This window comes from Globicephala melas, chromosome X (assembly GCF_963455315.2).
Source record: "Globicephala melas chromosome X, mGloMel1.2, whole genome shotgun sequence".
NCBI lineage: Eukaryota > Metazoa > Chordata > Mammalia > Artiodactyla > Delphinidae > Globicephala > Globicephala melas.
Window position 1 is genome coordinate 11709877 of NC_083335.1, and position 17366 is coordinate 11727242.

General features: G+C 38.6%; 1 protein-coding gene across 9 annotated transcripts in view; it reads right to left on the minus strand.

Annotated features, from left to right (window-relative positions):
• The window catches only part of ENOX2 (ecto-NOX disulfide-thiol exchanger 2), a 285173-nt gene that overhangs the window by 28349 nt on the left and 239458 nt on the right, over positions 1–17366 (minus strand). For all 9 annotated transcript variants that reach the window (XM_070044727.1, XM_030846538.2, XM_060292814.1 and 6 more), the window contains 4 exons: positions 15694–15927; positions 13269–13481; positions 11426–11532; positions 1974–2088 (listed from right to left, as the gene is read on the minus strand). In XM_070044727.1, coding sequence (XP_069900828.1) covers positions 1974–2088; positions 11426–11532; positions 13269–13481; positions 15694–15927 — 669 coding nt within the window. The remainder of the gene's footprint in view (positions 1–1973; positions 2089–11425; positions 11533–13268; positions 13482–15693; positions 15928–17366) is intronic.

Below are 17366 nucleotides of genomic sequence, written 5' to 3' on the forward strand. Positions count from 1 at the left end.
TTTGAATAGCTCAATTATTATTAAATTTTTGTTTATCTTGGCTATAAGTTTATAGTATGTATCTGCAGTTATTAGTTTGCTGTTCTGAAAATATTAACTATTCACTGATTACAAAGGGTTTATTTAATATATACGGAGGTTTATATGTTTAGGGATGTAACATATGGCAAAAATAGAGGAAATTCAGATGTAACAGCTAATGAATGCTTTTAAAAAATTCTGACTTGGTGATTTTCTTTCCTTAAGAGTTTTTGTTCATGGAGTGAAGATTCTGGGATCACTCAAGTGGCTAGAGCTGCTCACTTCAATATGCAAGTACAGGAACCAATAAATTCTGATTTGCATTATAATCAATCTGTTTTCTATCTGTCTCACACAGACACACAGACACTCACAGAGACATAGACACACAGACACACAGACACACACACACAGTGGGGGCAGTATACTACCATATCTCCAATGTCTAGCACAGGGCTGGGAATGTAATAGTTATTAAAGGAGTGAATGAATTCACTTAACCATTATAAAATCTTTGTTAGATAGTTTTTATAATGTATTTCTTATAAGTGTGGAAGCTGAGGCTCACTGAGGAAGAAGTCCTTTCTATGTCAAGAAAGGCAGAGCTTGGACTAGAACTCAGGTGTTCTAACTTTAGGTCCAGTGTCTTGTCCACTGTGCTTTACTGACTGCTAAGATTGTATAGAATGGTTTACCTGAAAACACTCATCTTTTAGCTGATGTTTTAATCTCGCCCATGGTAACCCCCCTCCAAGATGATTTGTTATGAAATTGAAGGGTGGTGTCTTATATTGTTCAACAGGTTTGCCATTTGAGTTCCACTGGGGACCCATACCATGGCTATCGTCTCACAGTGAGGTCCTGACTATACCAGGTAAAAGCAAAAGGCCTTATCCAGACAACTGTTTGTAGACCCCTATTTGGTTCCTAATAAACCTCCAGGTAACCACAATGGAAGGCAGCAGATAGGTAGACTCATATACTGTAGATATTTCCACTTAGTTTGTAGATTCTCTCTTTTTTTTAAAAATAAATTTATTTATTTATTTGTTTTTATTTTTGGCTGTGTTGGGTCTTTGTTGCTGTGCATGGGCTTTCTCCAGTTGCGGCGAGTAGGGGCTACTCTTCTTTGTGGTGCGCGGACCTCTCGTTGTGGCTTCTCTTGTTGCAGAGCATGGGCTCTAGGCATGCGGGCTTCAGTAGTTGTGGCACGTGGGCTCAGTAGTTGTGGCTCATGGACTTAGTTGCTCCGGGGCATGTGGGATCGTCCCAGGCCAGGGCTCAAACCTGTGTCCCCTGCATTGGCAGGCGGATTCTTAACCACTGAGCCACCAGGGAAGCCCTCGGTTCTCTTTTAACTTTGTGATTGTTAAAGAGAAATATTTAATTTTTATGCAGATACATATATCAAAAATATCCTTTAAGATTTCTATCTTTGGAGATCTTCATCCAAAATTATATAACCATCTCCTACATTTTCCAACATTTCTTTTGCTATATATGTATTTTGTCATTTGAATCTTCAATCCATCTGCTATTAATTTTGGTGTAAAGTATAAGTGATGTAGGGATCTAACTTTTTTCCTAAAAGTTTGGCTAGTTACCTATTTATACATAAACTGTCTTATAGTTTCTACTGTAGAACGTCTTATTAATAAGTCCAAGCCAAATATAGAACGATACCACCTAAATGTCCAATGCTCCTAGGAAGAGAAAGCCCACTTTTAGTTAGGTACTATGATGAAAGATGGCAGTAAACTAAGACCACAGTAAGTCCTGTAGCCACAGGGTTGACATTCAGCCAGTGTGTACTTATACGGCCTTACCAATTGTCTCTAGCTGCTTCCAGTCTGATGGGTTTGTGCCCATACCTTATTGGTTGTTAATGGTTTTAAAATATCATCCCTTCCAGTAGGTGTTAGTTAAATAAAGCAAAGCAGAATAATCTTTACCTGATTCCTCAGTTTCTTTTGTTTCTGTTGTTTCTTCTATTTCATCATCAGACATCTCCATTTCTTCTTCTCGCCTGATTCCCATTAATTCATCATTATGTATGTTGCGAATTTCCTAAGGTTAAAAGGTATGCTTTTTAGGTGGGAAAGCCTTGAAAATGTTGAGGAAATAAACAGAATTAAGGACTAGGTAAAGCAGGGTCTTTTTAAACGTATAACAGAACTTCAGAGTAGTCTTAAGGCAAAGGCAAAGGCAAAGGCAAAGGCAAAGGCAAAGGCAAAGGGGCGTGTTGAGGCTGAGGACAGTCTCAATACACAAAGCAAACTTTGTACACTCTGTCCTGCATAGGCTTTCTTTCCATACCCAGAGCTCTAGCAGCCGATGATTCTTGTATCCCTCCCATTTTAGAGAGTACCATTGACCATGAAATACCTTCCACCTCTTACATGGATTTCTGGACTTTCCCTTAAGGTTCTGCCATGTTCACCTTCCCATGTCAAATCCTTTGATCTTGCTGCTTTCTAACCTCTTCTCTCTCCCTTTACAGTCTTACTCAACAGAACTCTTAATCAAACATTTGCAGGTTTAGTAGTTAGAGTAAAAATGAGCTGTCAGGACTGAACTCCTACCAGATCAACCCTTCCGTGGATAATATCTATATTCTGTGAACAAAAAACCAAACCAAACCAAATCCCTAACTACTTGATGCCATTGGAGAATGAACAAAAACAGGCATATTCTGAAGAGGAGCCGACACTTGGAAGAAGGGTGTGGGTCTTCCAGTTTTAAAGAGACTTTTAGTCTGAGAGCAGACAACAGCTAGCACCTCATATGGTGGCTAAATTTTAGATAGAAAATCCAATGTCTTCATATCCTAAAGAAATAAAGGAGAGAGTTCAGGGCAACCACTGGAAGCCAATGGAAAGTGAGGAGGGGATCCCAGAAAGTAGATAGCCAAAGAGAGAGGGATCCAAATTCTGTGTATAAGAACTGTACAAATTTCTGCATGACCCTTGAACCATGAAAGCACATGGCAGATTCCAAACAACCCAGCTAGGCTAAAAAACTGAACTGAGATTTGAGTTGCCATCTAAGAGAGACAATTTCTAGCTTAAATTCAATGAAGTAAATTGACCATTAAAACAAAAGAAAACAAAATCAACATCCTTTGAAAGAATATAACAGAATCCAAAGACTTAAAAGCAAAATATTCACAATAAGCAGGTAAAGCCCCCAGTTAATTGACATACCTACAAGAACTAGGTTGAGATGACCCATTTTCAAGAGAAAAGACAATCAACAGAAACCAAGCTTGAAATGAACTAGATATGGAAATTAGCAGAACAAGGAGTTAAAGCAGCTAATCATAACTATCTCAATGATGTAAAGGAAATATGTTAATAATGAATGAAAAGATAGGAAATCTTAGAAGAGAAATAGAAACTTTGGATGAGCTTAACAGTAGAATAGAGATGACAGTATACAGAGAAAGCTTAAAGAGAGAACAATACAAATTTATCAAATCTGAAGAACAGAGAAACTAACTGGAATCACAGAAAGAGAGGAGAGATTAAATGATTCAAAATATTTGAAGAAAAAATAGTTGAGGATTTCTTAAATTTGATGAAATATATTAATCTATATATTCAAAAAACTCAGTGAACCCCAAGCAGAATATGTGTGGAAAAACAGTATGTCTAGGAACACCATAGTCAAGCTGCTGAAAATGAAACATAGAGAGAAACTCTAACTCTTTAGTTAACTAAATTTATTGTGACAATCATTTCACAATACATGTAAGTCAAGTCATTATGCTGTACACCTTAAACTTATACAGTGCTGTATGTCAATTATATATCAATAAAGGAAAAAAGAGAAACTTTTAAAAGCAGCCAGAAAAAACCAACATATTATAAACAGGGGAAAAACAATTTGAATGCTTTGATTTCTTTCAGAAACAATAAAGACCAGAAGTTAGGGAAACAATTCTTTAAAGTGCAAGAAGAAATAAAAATTATCTATTTATTCAGAATTCTATATTCAGAGAAAAATTCTTTCAAGAATGGAGATGAGATAAATATATTTTCAGACAAATGTAAATGCGAGTATTTGTCACCCAAAGACTTGCACTATAAGAAAAACTGAAGAAAGTTCTTCAGGCTGAAGGGAAGTGCTACCAGATGTAAACACAGATCTGCAGAAAGGCATAAAGAACATCGGAAATGATTGAGATCACACTGGAAAAGTCACTTTTTCAAAAAAAATCAAGCATGAGAACTCCATTTTGGAACAGCTTGCAATCATTTAAAGGCCACTTAATGCCTGTCAGAGGCTCCTCAGCAGTGAGCTGAGAATTCCTTGCCTAGGTTAGCTGCACTTGGGCCATAATACAGAAAATGTGCAAAGCCGTCTGGTGAAAATTGCCTCCATTTAGGGAGATTATAAGTATTTTAAATGGATTTCTTAATTAATGCTACAGTTAATCACTATCTCAACTAATATTCTCCTTTTTTATTTCTTTTATCAGGAAAAATAATGATTTCTATATCAAGTTAAGTTTACACTAAATATAAATAAAAGTGAGCTATTCAGTGTTATCACTGAGAGTTAAGAAGTAAAGGAAAAATAGAAGAAATAGAAAATAGAAATACTATCAAAGGATCCCTCAATGTGCTGCAGAGGCATTACTTAAAATAGAAGAAAATAATGACTTGTTTGAGAAAAATGAACTTTAAAGGACTGTGTCAAGAAAGACATTTGCTATGTCTTATTGCACAGAGAACAATAACGGAATTGCCATTTCTAAGAATTCATCCTTTCTCAGGAGTCTGGATTTCAGTTATCAAAGAGCTGTTACTGGAAAGGTGATCATAATGAGGTTTGACACTGGCAAATTCAAATATTGTACAACTTACTTCATCAGGAAAAGTTGTGGCTCTCCTAGCTGCCTAACAAAAATGTAGACTGTCAGAGGGTATATGCAGAGACCAACTCTCAATTCACAAACATGTTGTCTAACTCTGGGAAAGTTTAAATTGTGTTTCTCAGAAGAGTAAATTGTGTTCCTTCTAGGGAAATGTCCCAGGGCCGGAAGATCTAACTGATAGCTAAGACACGCTCTGTAGCTGCTCAGCATCCACAAAGCATCTTTTCTGCTTCCAGCTGGGCAAGAAAGCATAATCTCTTCTTAGAAGTATAAAATGTTCAATAACTAAGTAATACAGCTTATCTAGAGATCTTTCACACCTTCAAAAAATCCCTAGAAAAATAACGGACCTATGGGCAAATTTTACCTCAATGCCTCAAAATACTTCAGAAACAAGAGTTACCAGTTCTTTTAGCTGATAATGAAATGAGGGTAAGAAAAACTAGGGAGAAGCTTGCTCTAAGTATTCAGCAGGCAGGCAAAGTGGCAGAGCCTAGAGCCCTCTAACTAGACAATCCTTCTTAGCTACAGAGAAACTAAGGTCCGTACCATTACTTTTTCTGTAAATATCGATACTAAGTCACATGAATGGAGATAAGGCAGAGAGAACAATAGAGGCTATAGGATACTATACTGCAATAAACTTAAGGTGAGCGTTCAGTAAATGACACTACCTCTAAGTAAAGCAAGTGAGATTTTAATTCTTTGAAAAGTAAAGCACTTGATATCTAAGATGCCTATTTTCTATATTCTCTGGTGGATCAAAAAAGCTCTACTTTTGGAATCAAATCCTAACAAATACCTTCAGAGCGAAGGACTAAAAGGTGGCATTTACCTAAGGAAGGCATTCTACCTAGCTTGGACACAGGAGCAGGCAACAGGAGGACTTTGAGCCACTGAAGTGCAGGCAGCAAGAGAAATAGCTGCCTCCCAGATCTGCCCCTTTTCCCATCCTGATAGTTGGATCCAGTGCTGAAGCCAAAAGAGTGGCAATGACATGGAAAAACATTTTCCAGAAATTTTCATTTGTAATTCTCTACCTGAAATTGACTGGGTCACATCACTGATAGAGTACATAAAAAAAGGTAAGATAGCCTTCCTAAAGTTTTTATACCACACTATTGCCCACAGTAGACCTGTGATATTTAATCTAAACAGTGAACTGTTAGTGACTTCTCAAAATGCATTATAATGCCTTTAAGTCTATTCTAGTGGTAACTTTTTGCGAAGCTTAGAAATTCACATATTGCTCCACAATGGAGGACAAAGCACTTTTAACATAGAATAAAACTGAAACTCTAGACAGAGGAAAATGCTGAAAAGAATCATTTTTGTACCAGCTGACATTTTTGATTTATCATAAAGTAGGCAAATCATAAATTATTGAACGTTAATTATCTAACTATATAGTTTCCAAAAAATTTATGTGGACTTAAATTCATCTTACTCATGTTTTATGATAGAAACATGACTATAATAAAAGCAAAGTTCCTTATGAATTGTGTAACAAAATTGTACTTACCCATACTTTGAAAATTAACAGGATACTCGGTGGGGAATGGGCCAGATGAAGGAATGGAAAGGAGCAGAGGATAGGAAGATAGCTCCTACACTTACACAGAAATTTGATTCTGAGATATCATTCAAGCCAATGAAGCAAAGCACAAACACAGGCTCTTAATCAATGTCTATTGTATGCTACATAATGGAAATACAAATTAGGTTGATCCAAATTTTGTTAGCATGGGGTTTGATGGCTGAAAGCCAATAGCTAGTGTTAGTGCAAATGGGTCCTAAAACAAGGGTATGCAGATAACTTGAACATCTATCTGCAACCAGTTCTTTGGGGTTTGGAATGATAGGCCTGGAAATCTAGAAAGTTATTTTAGCAATCACAGTATTTCATTTCACGAGAATGCTAGTACGTAATCACCATGTACCCTTTCTTCTGGTCTAATGGTATAAAAATCTCACATTAGGGAGAATGCAAGGGAGTTTCTTGGTGCCTACTGCTATGGCTCTAGCTTCTTATATGCCATCCAAAGTTTAACTTGTAATCTAGGCCAGGATCTCGGTAAGAGAAACACACAGGTTTTGAATGATTCTATAGAAAAAGAGTTCCCACAACACAGCACTGTCAGTAAAGTCACTGTAGATGCTAACTTTTAGTAAGGGGAGGGACTTCAGCCTTCTCTTATTTTTATTACCCTTTCAAATTGTATCAGCAGGAGCCTCACACACAAGTAAATCAGGAAAGTAAACCAATGAAAAAGACTCATTATCAAACTAGTCTGCTTGGCAGATGCTACCAGGGTGAGTGCCTTAGCTCCCTGAAAGTGGGGACCTTTTCTTCTTACTTTATAACTTCTCTCTCACCAGAGTGAGACAGTGTCTGCTGCTGGAAGCAGGATGACAATGAGACAAATAACAGGTACTTTGTGATGCGAGGAAGTCACCAGCTGGCTTATTCCCTGAGGCAACTGGTAGAAAAGGTTCAATGTCAGACCCTTCTACCTTGATGAAACCCCTAACTTAGGAATTGTAGCTTTTATGCCTAGGTCAAGAAAAAGTCAGTTTAGTTGATTAGGTCACTGAGATGCTCTGATTCTCAGTGGGGTGCTAAGAGGCAGTCCCAATTTAAGAGGACAGTTTTGTCACTTTCTACAGGATACCTCCTTTTAGTCCTCAGAGTTGCCTGTCATCAAGTGAAAGTACTCAGAGGTTAAAAAAAATTTAAAGCTATGATTTAAAGAGGTGCCAATATAGAATAGAAGAAATCTTTTAGGTTTAGGGAATGCAATGGCAGAGAAAGGTCATGAGCTATGTTCCACTGTCAGTAGTTTTACTTATAAAGATTGAGGTATTCAGGGTAGACCTTAATTTAGTCCAATCCAACAGGCAGGAAGCATTTTTCTGGGTTCCTACAAAGTCTACAAGGCATATCACAAAACATGTAGTAAGTCATGCCGGCCGTGTGCTTTATCCTCATCAGTGTGCCAAGGAAGCTCTGCTACAATATTAGGTGATAGGGTGTACAGCTCTCAGCTCTCCACAGCCCTAGAGAAATGTCCGGCTTACTGGCATAGCTGTCTTTACTGAGGAAGTAACTAAACTCAAGCATATACCCACCAGATAGGTAGGCTTGCTATAACTACAGAGGGCCTTGATGAATAAAATTAATGGAGACTATTTTATTGCAAATTTGTTTACAAAAGGGTTGTGGCCTAGACAAGTCAGTTCTCCAACCAGAGGCTCCACTCCTCCCATGAAAAAGGAAATACTGTATCAGCAGGGCTTTCTGTAATGGGTGGGGCACTTCAAACAGCCTCTTCCACCCCCTAAAATGGATACATGTGTGCGTTGAAGGGAAGGTAGAGACTAATACTGCTTTGCTACAATTGGAAGACATATTGAGCATTTTTCTCTCAACTTTTATTTTTCTGAATTATTCAAACTAAATTAAGGATTTTGGATATTTTAAATTTAGGTGCTATGTGAAAAGATGCTCAATATCACTAATTTTTAGAGAAATGCAAATCAAAACTACAATGAGGTATCACCTCACACCAGTCAGAATGGCCATCATCAAAAAATCTACAAACAGTAAATGCTGGAGACGGTGTGGAGAAAAAGGAACCCTCTTACGCTGTTGGTGAGAATGTAAACTGGTACAGGCACTGTGGAGAACAGTATGGAGGTTCCTTAAAAAACTAAAAATAGAGCTACCATATGATCCAGCAATCCCACTCTTGGGCATATATCTGGAGAAAACCATAATCCAAAATGATACATGCACCCCAATGTTCATTACAGCACTGTTTACAATAGCTAAGACATGGAAGCAACCTAAATGTCCACCAACAGAGGAGTGGATAAAGATGTGGTACATATATACAACGGAATATTACTCAGCCATAAAAAAGAATGAAATAATCTCATTTGCAGCAACATGGATGGACATAGAGATTGTCGTACTGAGTGAAGTAAGTCAGACAGAGAAAGACAAATATCATATGATATTGCTTATATGTGGAATCTAAAAAAATGAATTTATCTACAAAACAGAAATAGAGTTACAGATGTAGAAAATAAACTTATGGTTACCAGGGGGTTAAAGGAGGGGGAGGGATAAACTGGAAGATTGGGATTGACACATACACACTACTATATGTAAAATAGGTAACTAATAAGGACCTACTGTATAGCACAGGGAACTCTACTCAGTACTCTGCAATGGCCTATATGGGAAAAGAATCTAAAAAAAAAAAGAGTGGATATATGTATATGTATAGCAGATTCACATTGCTGTACACCTGAAACTATCACAACATTGTAAATCAACTATTCCCCAATAAAAATTTTAAAAACAAATAAATAAATTTAAGTGCTAAACTCCAACCCTCCCCTTGATCACTTTTGTTACCTTTTTAGCTCCCTGAGGGCAAAGATCATCTCATCCTGCATTGCCTGTCATGATACCTGAGACAGAGAATCTGTTCAGTAAACGTCTGAATTGAAATGTTGAATTTTGTTCGTTGGGCTCAACAACATGAGGTAGCCCTAGCATTCTAAAATCATTTTGTGCTACACTAAGATAATCGGTTCCTTTTCTGATCCTAATTATTATTTTTTTAACAATTAAAAACTTTACTGGCTTTCTATGACCCTACCCTCCACTGGGCTGATGTCTTCAAGGATTTCTCCCTAGTGACTCATAGATCCCTTTGCCGAGTCAGAACTGATGGCTCAGAAACTGTTGGTTTATGAGCAGAGGTGGGCTTATCTTCCTCTAATCTCTCTTCACGGTTCTCAAATTGTTGCCACACAAACTATGTCATGTATTCTCATGAAAGACAGAGGAATGGATTATTATCTTCATTTTATAGATTAGGTAACTGAGGTTCACAAAGATTAAATGACTGACTCAAGACCACAAGGCAGTTTATACCAGAGCACAGAGTGAAGAAGAAGAATTTCTAGGCCTGAATTGACCACTTACTAGCTGTATAATTGTGTGTACATCGCTTAACATTTCTTTTTTTAAATTTTATTTTATTTTTGGCTGCGTTGAGTCTTCGTTGCTGCACATGGGCTTTCTCTAGTTGCAGAGAGTGGGGGCTCTTTGTTGCAGTGCGCAGGCTTCTCACTACGGTGGCCTCTCCCGTTGTGGAGCACGGGCTCTAGGCCCATGGGCCTCAGCAGTTGTGGCACACAGGCCCAGCCGCTCCGCAGCATGTGGGATCCTCCCAGACCAGGGCTCGAACCCGTGTCCCCTGCATTGGCAGGCAGATTCTCAACCACTGCGCCACCAGGGAAGCCCACATCGCTTAATATTTCTATGTCTCAGTTTCCTCACATGTAAAAAACGGACACTCTACTTACTTATTATTCCTTATGGAGTTGTTAATGATAAATTGAAATAATACTATTTCTCATTTATATAGCATTTATATTTTCATACTGTCTACATATCTCTTATCTCATTTAATCCAGGTGAAGAAATAAGGACTGAGAAAGGCTGACTAACTTGCTCAAAGTCACGCAGCTATAACGTTGTCAGAGCTGAGATTTGGATTCATGTCAACTCCAAGTCCAAGGTTCTTTCCACTACACCACATCTATTGAGGGGCTCGCGTAGGTGAGCTAACCAATGTGAAAGTGCCTTATAATATGTAAGTTCCATACAAGTGCTATTTAACTATTAAGGAATATGACAACCTGCATTGATAGATATAATGGGACTGCTACTAGACTGGCAAAGAGGACTCAGAAACGAAGTTGAAAGAGTTGCTGCATACATAGATGGAAAGTGTCAGGGCTGGCTGGGTAAGGAAGCTACACATAGGAACAGAAAATCTTGAGGACTATGTAACACAATTCCAAAGGCACACTGGTGTAAACAAACCTCCCATCTCGGTTTTTAATCTCAGATTTAGAATCTCAACTTAATCACATCAGATATGTTCTAGTGTTATGCTAAAAATGTCACTTGAGCACAAGCAGAGAGGTGTGTGTCAACCTTAATTTGAAATCAGAGTCCTCTGTTACCTTTAAAGCTGCCACCTATAAAGGTGGCTGAGTGGGTTTGATAAAGGAAGCTCAGAAACTTCAGTGCTCCAATGTAACACCAGGCAGCTTTCAGCCTCAACTGTCAAGATGCTCTAATAAATGTAAGACAGCCCTAATATTACTAACACTAGATGCACAGGTCCGTAATTATTGTTGTACCCAAGACTAGCTAGCTTAGGGAAGTAAACTTATTAATGATCGCAGCTACATTTTCACTACTAAGGTTCCCACCCAGCAGAATGCATTCAAGACAACATGTGCACATTTATTACCCTTTTGGCAGCAGGTGGTCTGGACACAATGACAAGCTATAGAACATGTCTCAGTGTTTCATTAGGGCCTTGTTGTGGCCATGGGAGCTTGGCACTATTTAATTCTAGCTAAACTCCAAATCAATAACTTGTTAAAGAAAGAAACTGTCCCCCTGAGGGGCTACCAGAGTAAAAAGTTACTAACCTCAGCTTGTTTACACCAAACGCTGATGTTTTTACGCTGGGCTTTTGTGAAGTGGTCCCAAGCCTTTTGTTTGGAGGCAGAATGGTACACAGCTACTATCTGCTCAACTGTAGCATCAGATCAACAGTTGAATCAGCATCATCCAGGGATGGCAAAAGAGAGGAGAAAAGAAATAAGAGAAGCATTAGGCTTAGTGTGTCTCCTATGACACTACTGGACTAGAGCTGTGCTAAAAAAAAAAAGGCTGTGTGTATTGGTGTACCATGAGTTTAAAGGGGACGCAAAGGCAAAGATATCAATATACAGAAAGAAAAAATGAATTCTAGAAGGTTTAGGGTGAAATGGTGACTAAAGTTTTTTTAATACAGGCAGTCTGTATTCATTCAGGCAGGAGAGGCAAGAGTCATGGTGAATGTGATTTAGCACTATTGACCCTGCACAACAGGACAGCAAGTGGTGAACTGTACCAGCTCCTTTTGACCACTGGCTTCTTAAACTAGCCTTTCAGAATGAGCCTGGATGCTTCATTTCAATGGAATCCATCTTTTTATTATTCTGAGGTATGTTTAACCAGAAGCAAAAAATCAGAACGTGCAATGGATGGGATCTATTTTAAGTCTACCTAGATAGGCTTGTTGACTGGAGAAACACAAGTTTTATGGAAGAATAGTGTGTAAGCACAGTCCTAGGGAGTATTTTTTCAGGGTCGCTTAAAATGTCAAATAAGGAAATGTGTACAAATATTCGGGGGCTTTATCGCAATCAGTTCAAGAGAAAGAAAACTTAGTCATGACTTTTTTCTGGGGAAAGAAAAAAAGGACAAGATCCTCTGCCTGGCTAGGTGTTCACAGTAAGAAGATTCAGAGGTGTTATTTCTTTCTTTACAGCCCTGTTTGTACCCTGTCTACTAATGATTTAAGGATTTATATTCCCATGATGCTTGCTGCTCTCTTTTTCTATTTATTCTGAAGCCCTAAAAACATACGCTTTCTCTTCCTGGATTCCATGCCCATAGATACTTTCAAAATAGAAATAGAAAATGAAACAACTCCTCCTTAATCCCATTTATGTATCAGTCAAGTATGAGAAGAGTGGGCCATAACTGTTTAAAAGCAAAGTCATAAAACTGTACCTTTGTTCCTAATGTGAATACAGTTTCTTACTCAAAAGATAAGAGTTCATAATTTTATAATACGGTGAACTAAAAACATTATTTGAGAATTTTTCTGCTCATTTAAGAGACCTTGGATAGGTTTGGAGTGGTACTAATTTTTGTAAATGGCTATTTCAGTGGCTTCCCATTCCCTCTCAGTGTCTACTGACATCCAGTAAAGGAAATGTTGAAGAAAGGAAACTAAAAACAAAAGGTAGAAGTAGCAAATTTGCCTTTTATTCAATTACCTTGGGAAATATAATTACATTTATCCCTGAAATGGAATACCTGAAAAGCATAATGATGCAAATCTGAAGCAAAGAAGCTTACAAATCCTGATGCTACATTCTAACTTCAGCAGTGAAATACCGAAGTTTCCACTGGAGCCTGAGGCTGCTTGTAACTTACTTTCAGAACAAGCGAAAGTAAAATCACAGGATTGTGGTCTAAGCATCAGTGTTTCTAAGGAGCTGAAGTAGATATACCACAGAAAATGAACATAGGAGGTGCGCACATGATTCCCATGAAACCAGAGCTCAGGCATTTGGCAATATAAGGAGAGCACAAGGCAGAAGAGGGCATTCCTTCTTGACACAGGATGGCTCTGGAGCCCTGGCTCCTGTGTAGAGACAGTGATGACTAAGTGAAGTGCCCTCTCACCCTTCTGGCAGAACTATGACTTCCACTCACATTGAATGAGAATTCCAGAAAGGGCCTGCTTAAACTTCTCCTTTGCTTCTTCCATGTCTTTCTCATGGGCAGCTTTCTCATTCACTAGGCGGCGGACGTGGCTGTTGGCCGACTGGATCATGGAATAGAAGTTGTTGGCGCTGCGACGGTTCACCTCTCCTCGCTCAATCCAGGTAAGCAAGGTCTGCACAGCTTCTGAGAATTTGGAATCATCTGAAAAAAGAGAATTTATTTTTAGAGTCATCAAAAGTAACCAAATCTCCATCTATTTTCCAAACATGCTGGTAAGGAGGCCACCATGGCTTTTTGGCAAAGGTTGTGAAATGAATTAATTGCAGAGGGTGAGGAACCATGCATGCACACGTGTGCACACACAGGCAGCAGGTGAGCAGAGAGACTGAAAGAATGAAAGATTCCAAAAGTAGGCAGATTGGTTGTAGTCTACGAAGAATTTTCAGAACAAGAGTATTTCTTCTTCAAGTTTTCTTTACTGACATAGTTTTCACATTTTGCAAATTTCTTAACCTGTGTGTGTGTGTGTGTGTGTGCGTGCATGTGTGTAATATATAAATTAGCAGTGAGAGAACTTCAGAATTCTACAATCTCATTTTTAATAAGCACAAGTAAACTTGAGCCTTGAGCTTAACTTGCATTTGACAGTAACTTTATCCTGGATCCATGGAATTAAACCTTTGGAAGGAGGCTTAAGAAAGAGTTAAATGGCAATTCTTTAGGTATAAACACTTACATCTTTGACTTTTTGTAACATCACTCCTGCATCCAATCCAGCCCCAGGCCTTCCATTCAGTCCCAGTCACAATCTATTTTGATGTAATTCGTTCTATTTCTACATTTCGCCACATCCTGTTTCTCTTGCCTGAGGAACCATCCATGTAGATTTCTACAGCTAGTTAGGAGTTACTCTCTGATGTTAAAATAGTAGTCTCTGGTTCAGCTTCCAAAGCCTCTGGTTCAGCTTTCTGAGATAGCCACTTACATATTCTGCCGTTAAAGACTCCTGAGAGGGAGAGTCCATTAGCATCCCATTGAAGGCCCACTGTAGGACTCCACATCCCTCTCTAGCCAGGAACCCTTATGTCCAGTGGAACCATCTCTCACTGTAATGTGAACTTCTTACCACTTGCCTTTTTAAGTGCAGATGTGTAATGAGAGGTCAGCCTCACCGTTATAGCAGTTTTCATTTCATTACTTACATACAGTCTTTATGTTGATGCTCAGTTTTTAAAAAAATTACTGATGTATAGTTGATTCATTGATGCTTACTTTTTGCTTGAGTTCCACACAACCAGCAAATTCATTTTTTTATAAAAATTCAAACTGAGCTGTTTGGTCTTATGTGAACAGTTAAGTCTTGGACCTGACATCTCACCAATGCTTTCAGCCTTTCCAGCTTTTCAAAGTGTACCATTATTTCTGTGTCTCTACTCTGGACTCTATGTTTTCTGCTTTTCTCTTACAGGAAGACAAATCAATCCAAACAAAGGATTTCTTTAACGTGTGAAACCCTTAGGCTATAAGGTGCAAACAAGTTTGGTGAATGAGACCTATTTGCAAAGGGGGAATTAGCAGCATCTTGCTGAGCCTAGAGCACAAGAAGCAAGGAAAATTCATACTGTTAGAGCTGGGTTGGTGTCACCAATAAGATCAATGGGACACCAGCACTCATCCAGTAAAATCAACCATACTCATAGAATGAAAAAACTGGATTTGAGCTACTAACACAGGAGACCAGGCAAGGCAATTAAGGTTAAATTAGCAAAATGGCTCTGAGAGTTAAGCAAGGGGAACAGGAATCAAAACTAAAGGGAAAGCAGTCTGATTTAGCAATGTCTGGAAGTCTCTGTAGTTACTGTGTGAAATAAATGTGTGATTAAAGGAGTCCTCTTTTAGTTGGTAGTAGCTACGTCTTTGAGTAATCTAAGAAGAATGTATACTGTAACTACTCTGGCCCTCCATTTTCTCATCTATAAAATGGAATTTTATCAGAGTTTTCTGAGGTCACATCAAGTTCTATTGTTCTGATTTATTCTGACTTAGAATTCAAAACTAACTTGCTATCCACAATGAAATGGGGTGGAGGTGCTTACAGGTCCCAAGTCATGGATCACAGCTAAAATTCTCTGATGTGGAAAAGTGGGAAAAAATTGTTTCTTCCTAGTCACCTGATGTATGGAGAGAAAAAGTAACTTGAGACAGTGAAGGATCACAGACACAGGTGGGAGGGACAAATTTTTGGCTCTTGAATTACTAGGTACACCTTTCTAACTGCAAGGCTTCAACACAAGAAATGCTTAGAATCCCTAGTGGGAAATTCAAGGATAACTGTCAACAATACAAATATATTTATTACATTTCTCCAAAGAAAAGAGTTCTTTTAATCACAAAACTCGAGTGTTTTGTATACCTTTTAGTTTTTCAGCAACAATGCTGCATTCATGATCTGAATAGTGGACCACTGGAGGTGGGGATGGTGGGCGCAACCTTTCTTCTTCCATCCTTCTACGGTGGCGTTCCTCTCTTGCAAGCATACGCTGTTTGCATTCCCACTCATACAGGTCATCTCGAGCCTGTGCAAAATCAACATGAAGCCTACCTGTGTCCTTTTTGTCAGTGCTAGAGCCCAGGCGAATGCGGTAACCTAAGTGCACAAGAGGGAGAGAGAGGAGAGAATAAGAACAGCCCAGTGAGTAAGCCACTGTAAGTAGCTTTTCAAGTTAGGTACTTCAGATGCAGTCACAGCAGTTTCCAGGGACCACATAACCCCAAACTCTCTCCCCACTACTAGCAAGGAGAACATTAAAGACTTGGATTATAGTCTCTATCTCTGATAATAGTTTATTATTCCATGGTTGGGTCAGTCTTATTCATAGGAGTTTCATTTCTCCATCTGCCACCTTACCTGTGACAGAGGGAAACTCTGTGGGTAACTGTATCAAGAATAAGCTTTATGTGGCACCATGGGCTGGAAAGAATGCAAAAGGTGGCCTCAAATTGTGGTGTCTTTGGATAACTTCAAGAGTGTCAGTCATCCCGCCACTCAGAATTTTGATAAAATTTAAATGTTGATAAAATTTAGATAAAATTTAAATAAAATCAATAAAATTTTGATAAATTTAAATCAGCTCGACGTTTCAATCCCCCAAATTGCTTCCTAGATGTATCTGGTGACTTGGAACCATTTTGGAGGGGGTGGTGGAATAGATATAACGGGGAGTGGTATGTGATCCAGGTGACATATAATTTTGGATCCTTAAAAAAAGAGGTAGTATGCTTATAGTATACTGGTATAGGACTAGGATTCAGATAACCAGGATTCAAGTCCACACCTCCACTTTTGGTGTCAGTTATAGCACCAAAGTTAAATCTCTCAACAAAAAAATAAAAAAAAATTAAGTTTTTATTAACCTTTTAAGTTTCAGAAGCTGAGCTAGCTGCTTCCACACACATTTATCTCATTTCATTCTAAGCACAAGTTTGCAGGGTAACTCCTGCCTTAAACAAGTAAAAATATGGACAAAATGTATGAAACAATAGTTTTTAAGACACTGGACATTAGGCAATGAAGACAGAGATCACTAAGAGACAAGAACCAAATGAAGTGATCCCTAACATTTCCCCAGCTTATTGCCTGGAGAGAGTTTCCAGGCCTCAGCACAGGGAGGGGAACTCAGGCAAAGCATGGTGATCTCCCTGAGTTGAGGAGATTGAACTGGGAATCCAGGGAGACTATGGCAGACAGTTTGCATGGCAGAGTACTGGAAAGAAGAAAGGTACACGGAGAAAGAACTTCAGAGATCTGAAGAGGGTCCTCCCCTATTATGTAGCTCAGTATTGATGTCTATCTATGTGTGAATTACCTAAGCATTAGAGGTAATAATCCCTGGAGCTCATACAGGGCTAGGACTATTTCCTTTTCACACCAGCCAGAGGAGAAAATCTAATAATTCAGAGAGCATTGGATAGAGTAATCAAAAGAGTTTTGCCTTAGTGAGGAAAAATTAGCCCTAGACTAAACCCTGCTCTGGTTCTGCTGAACAAAACGTAAAAACAAGACCTAAAAAGAAAAAAAAAATTTCA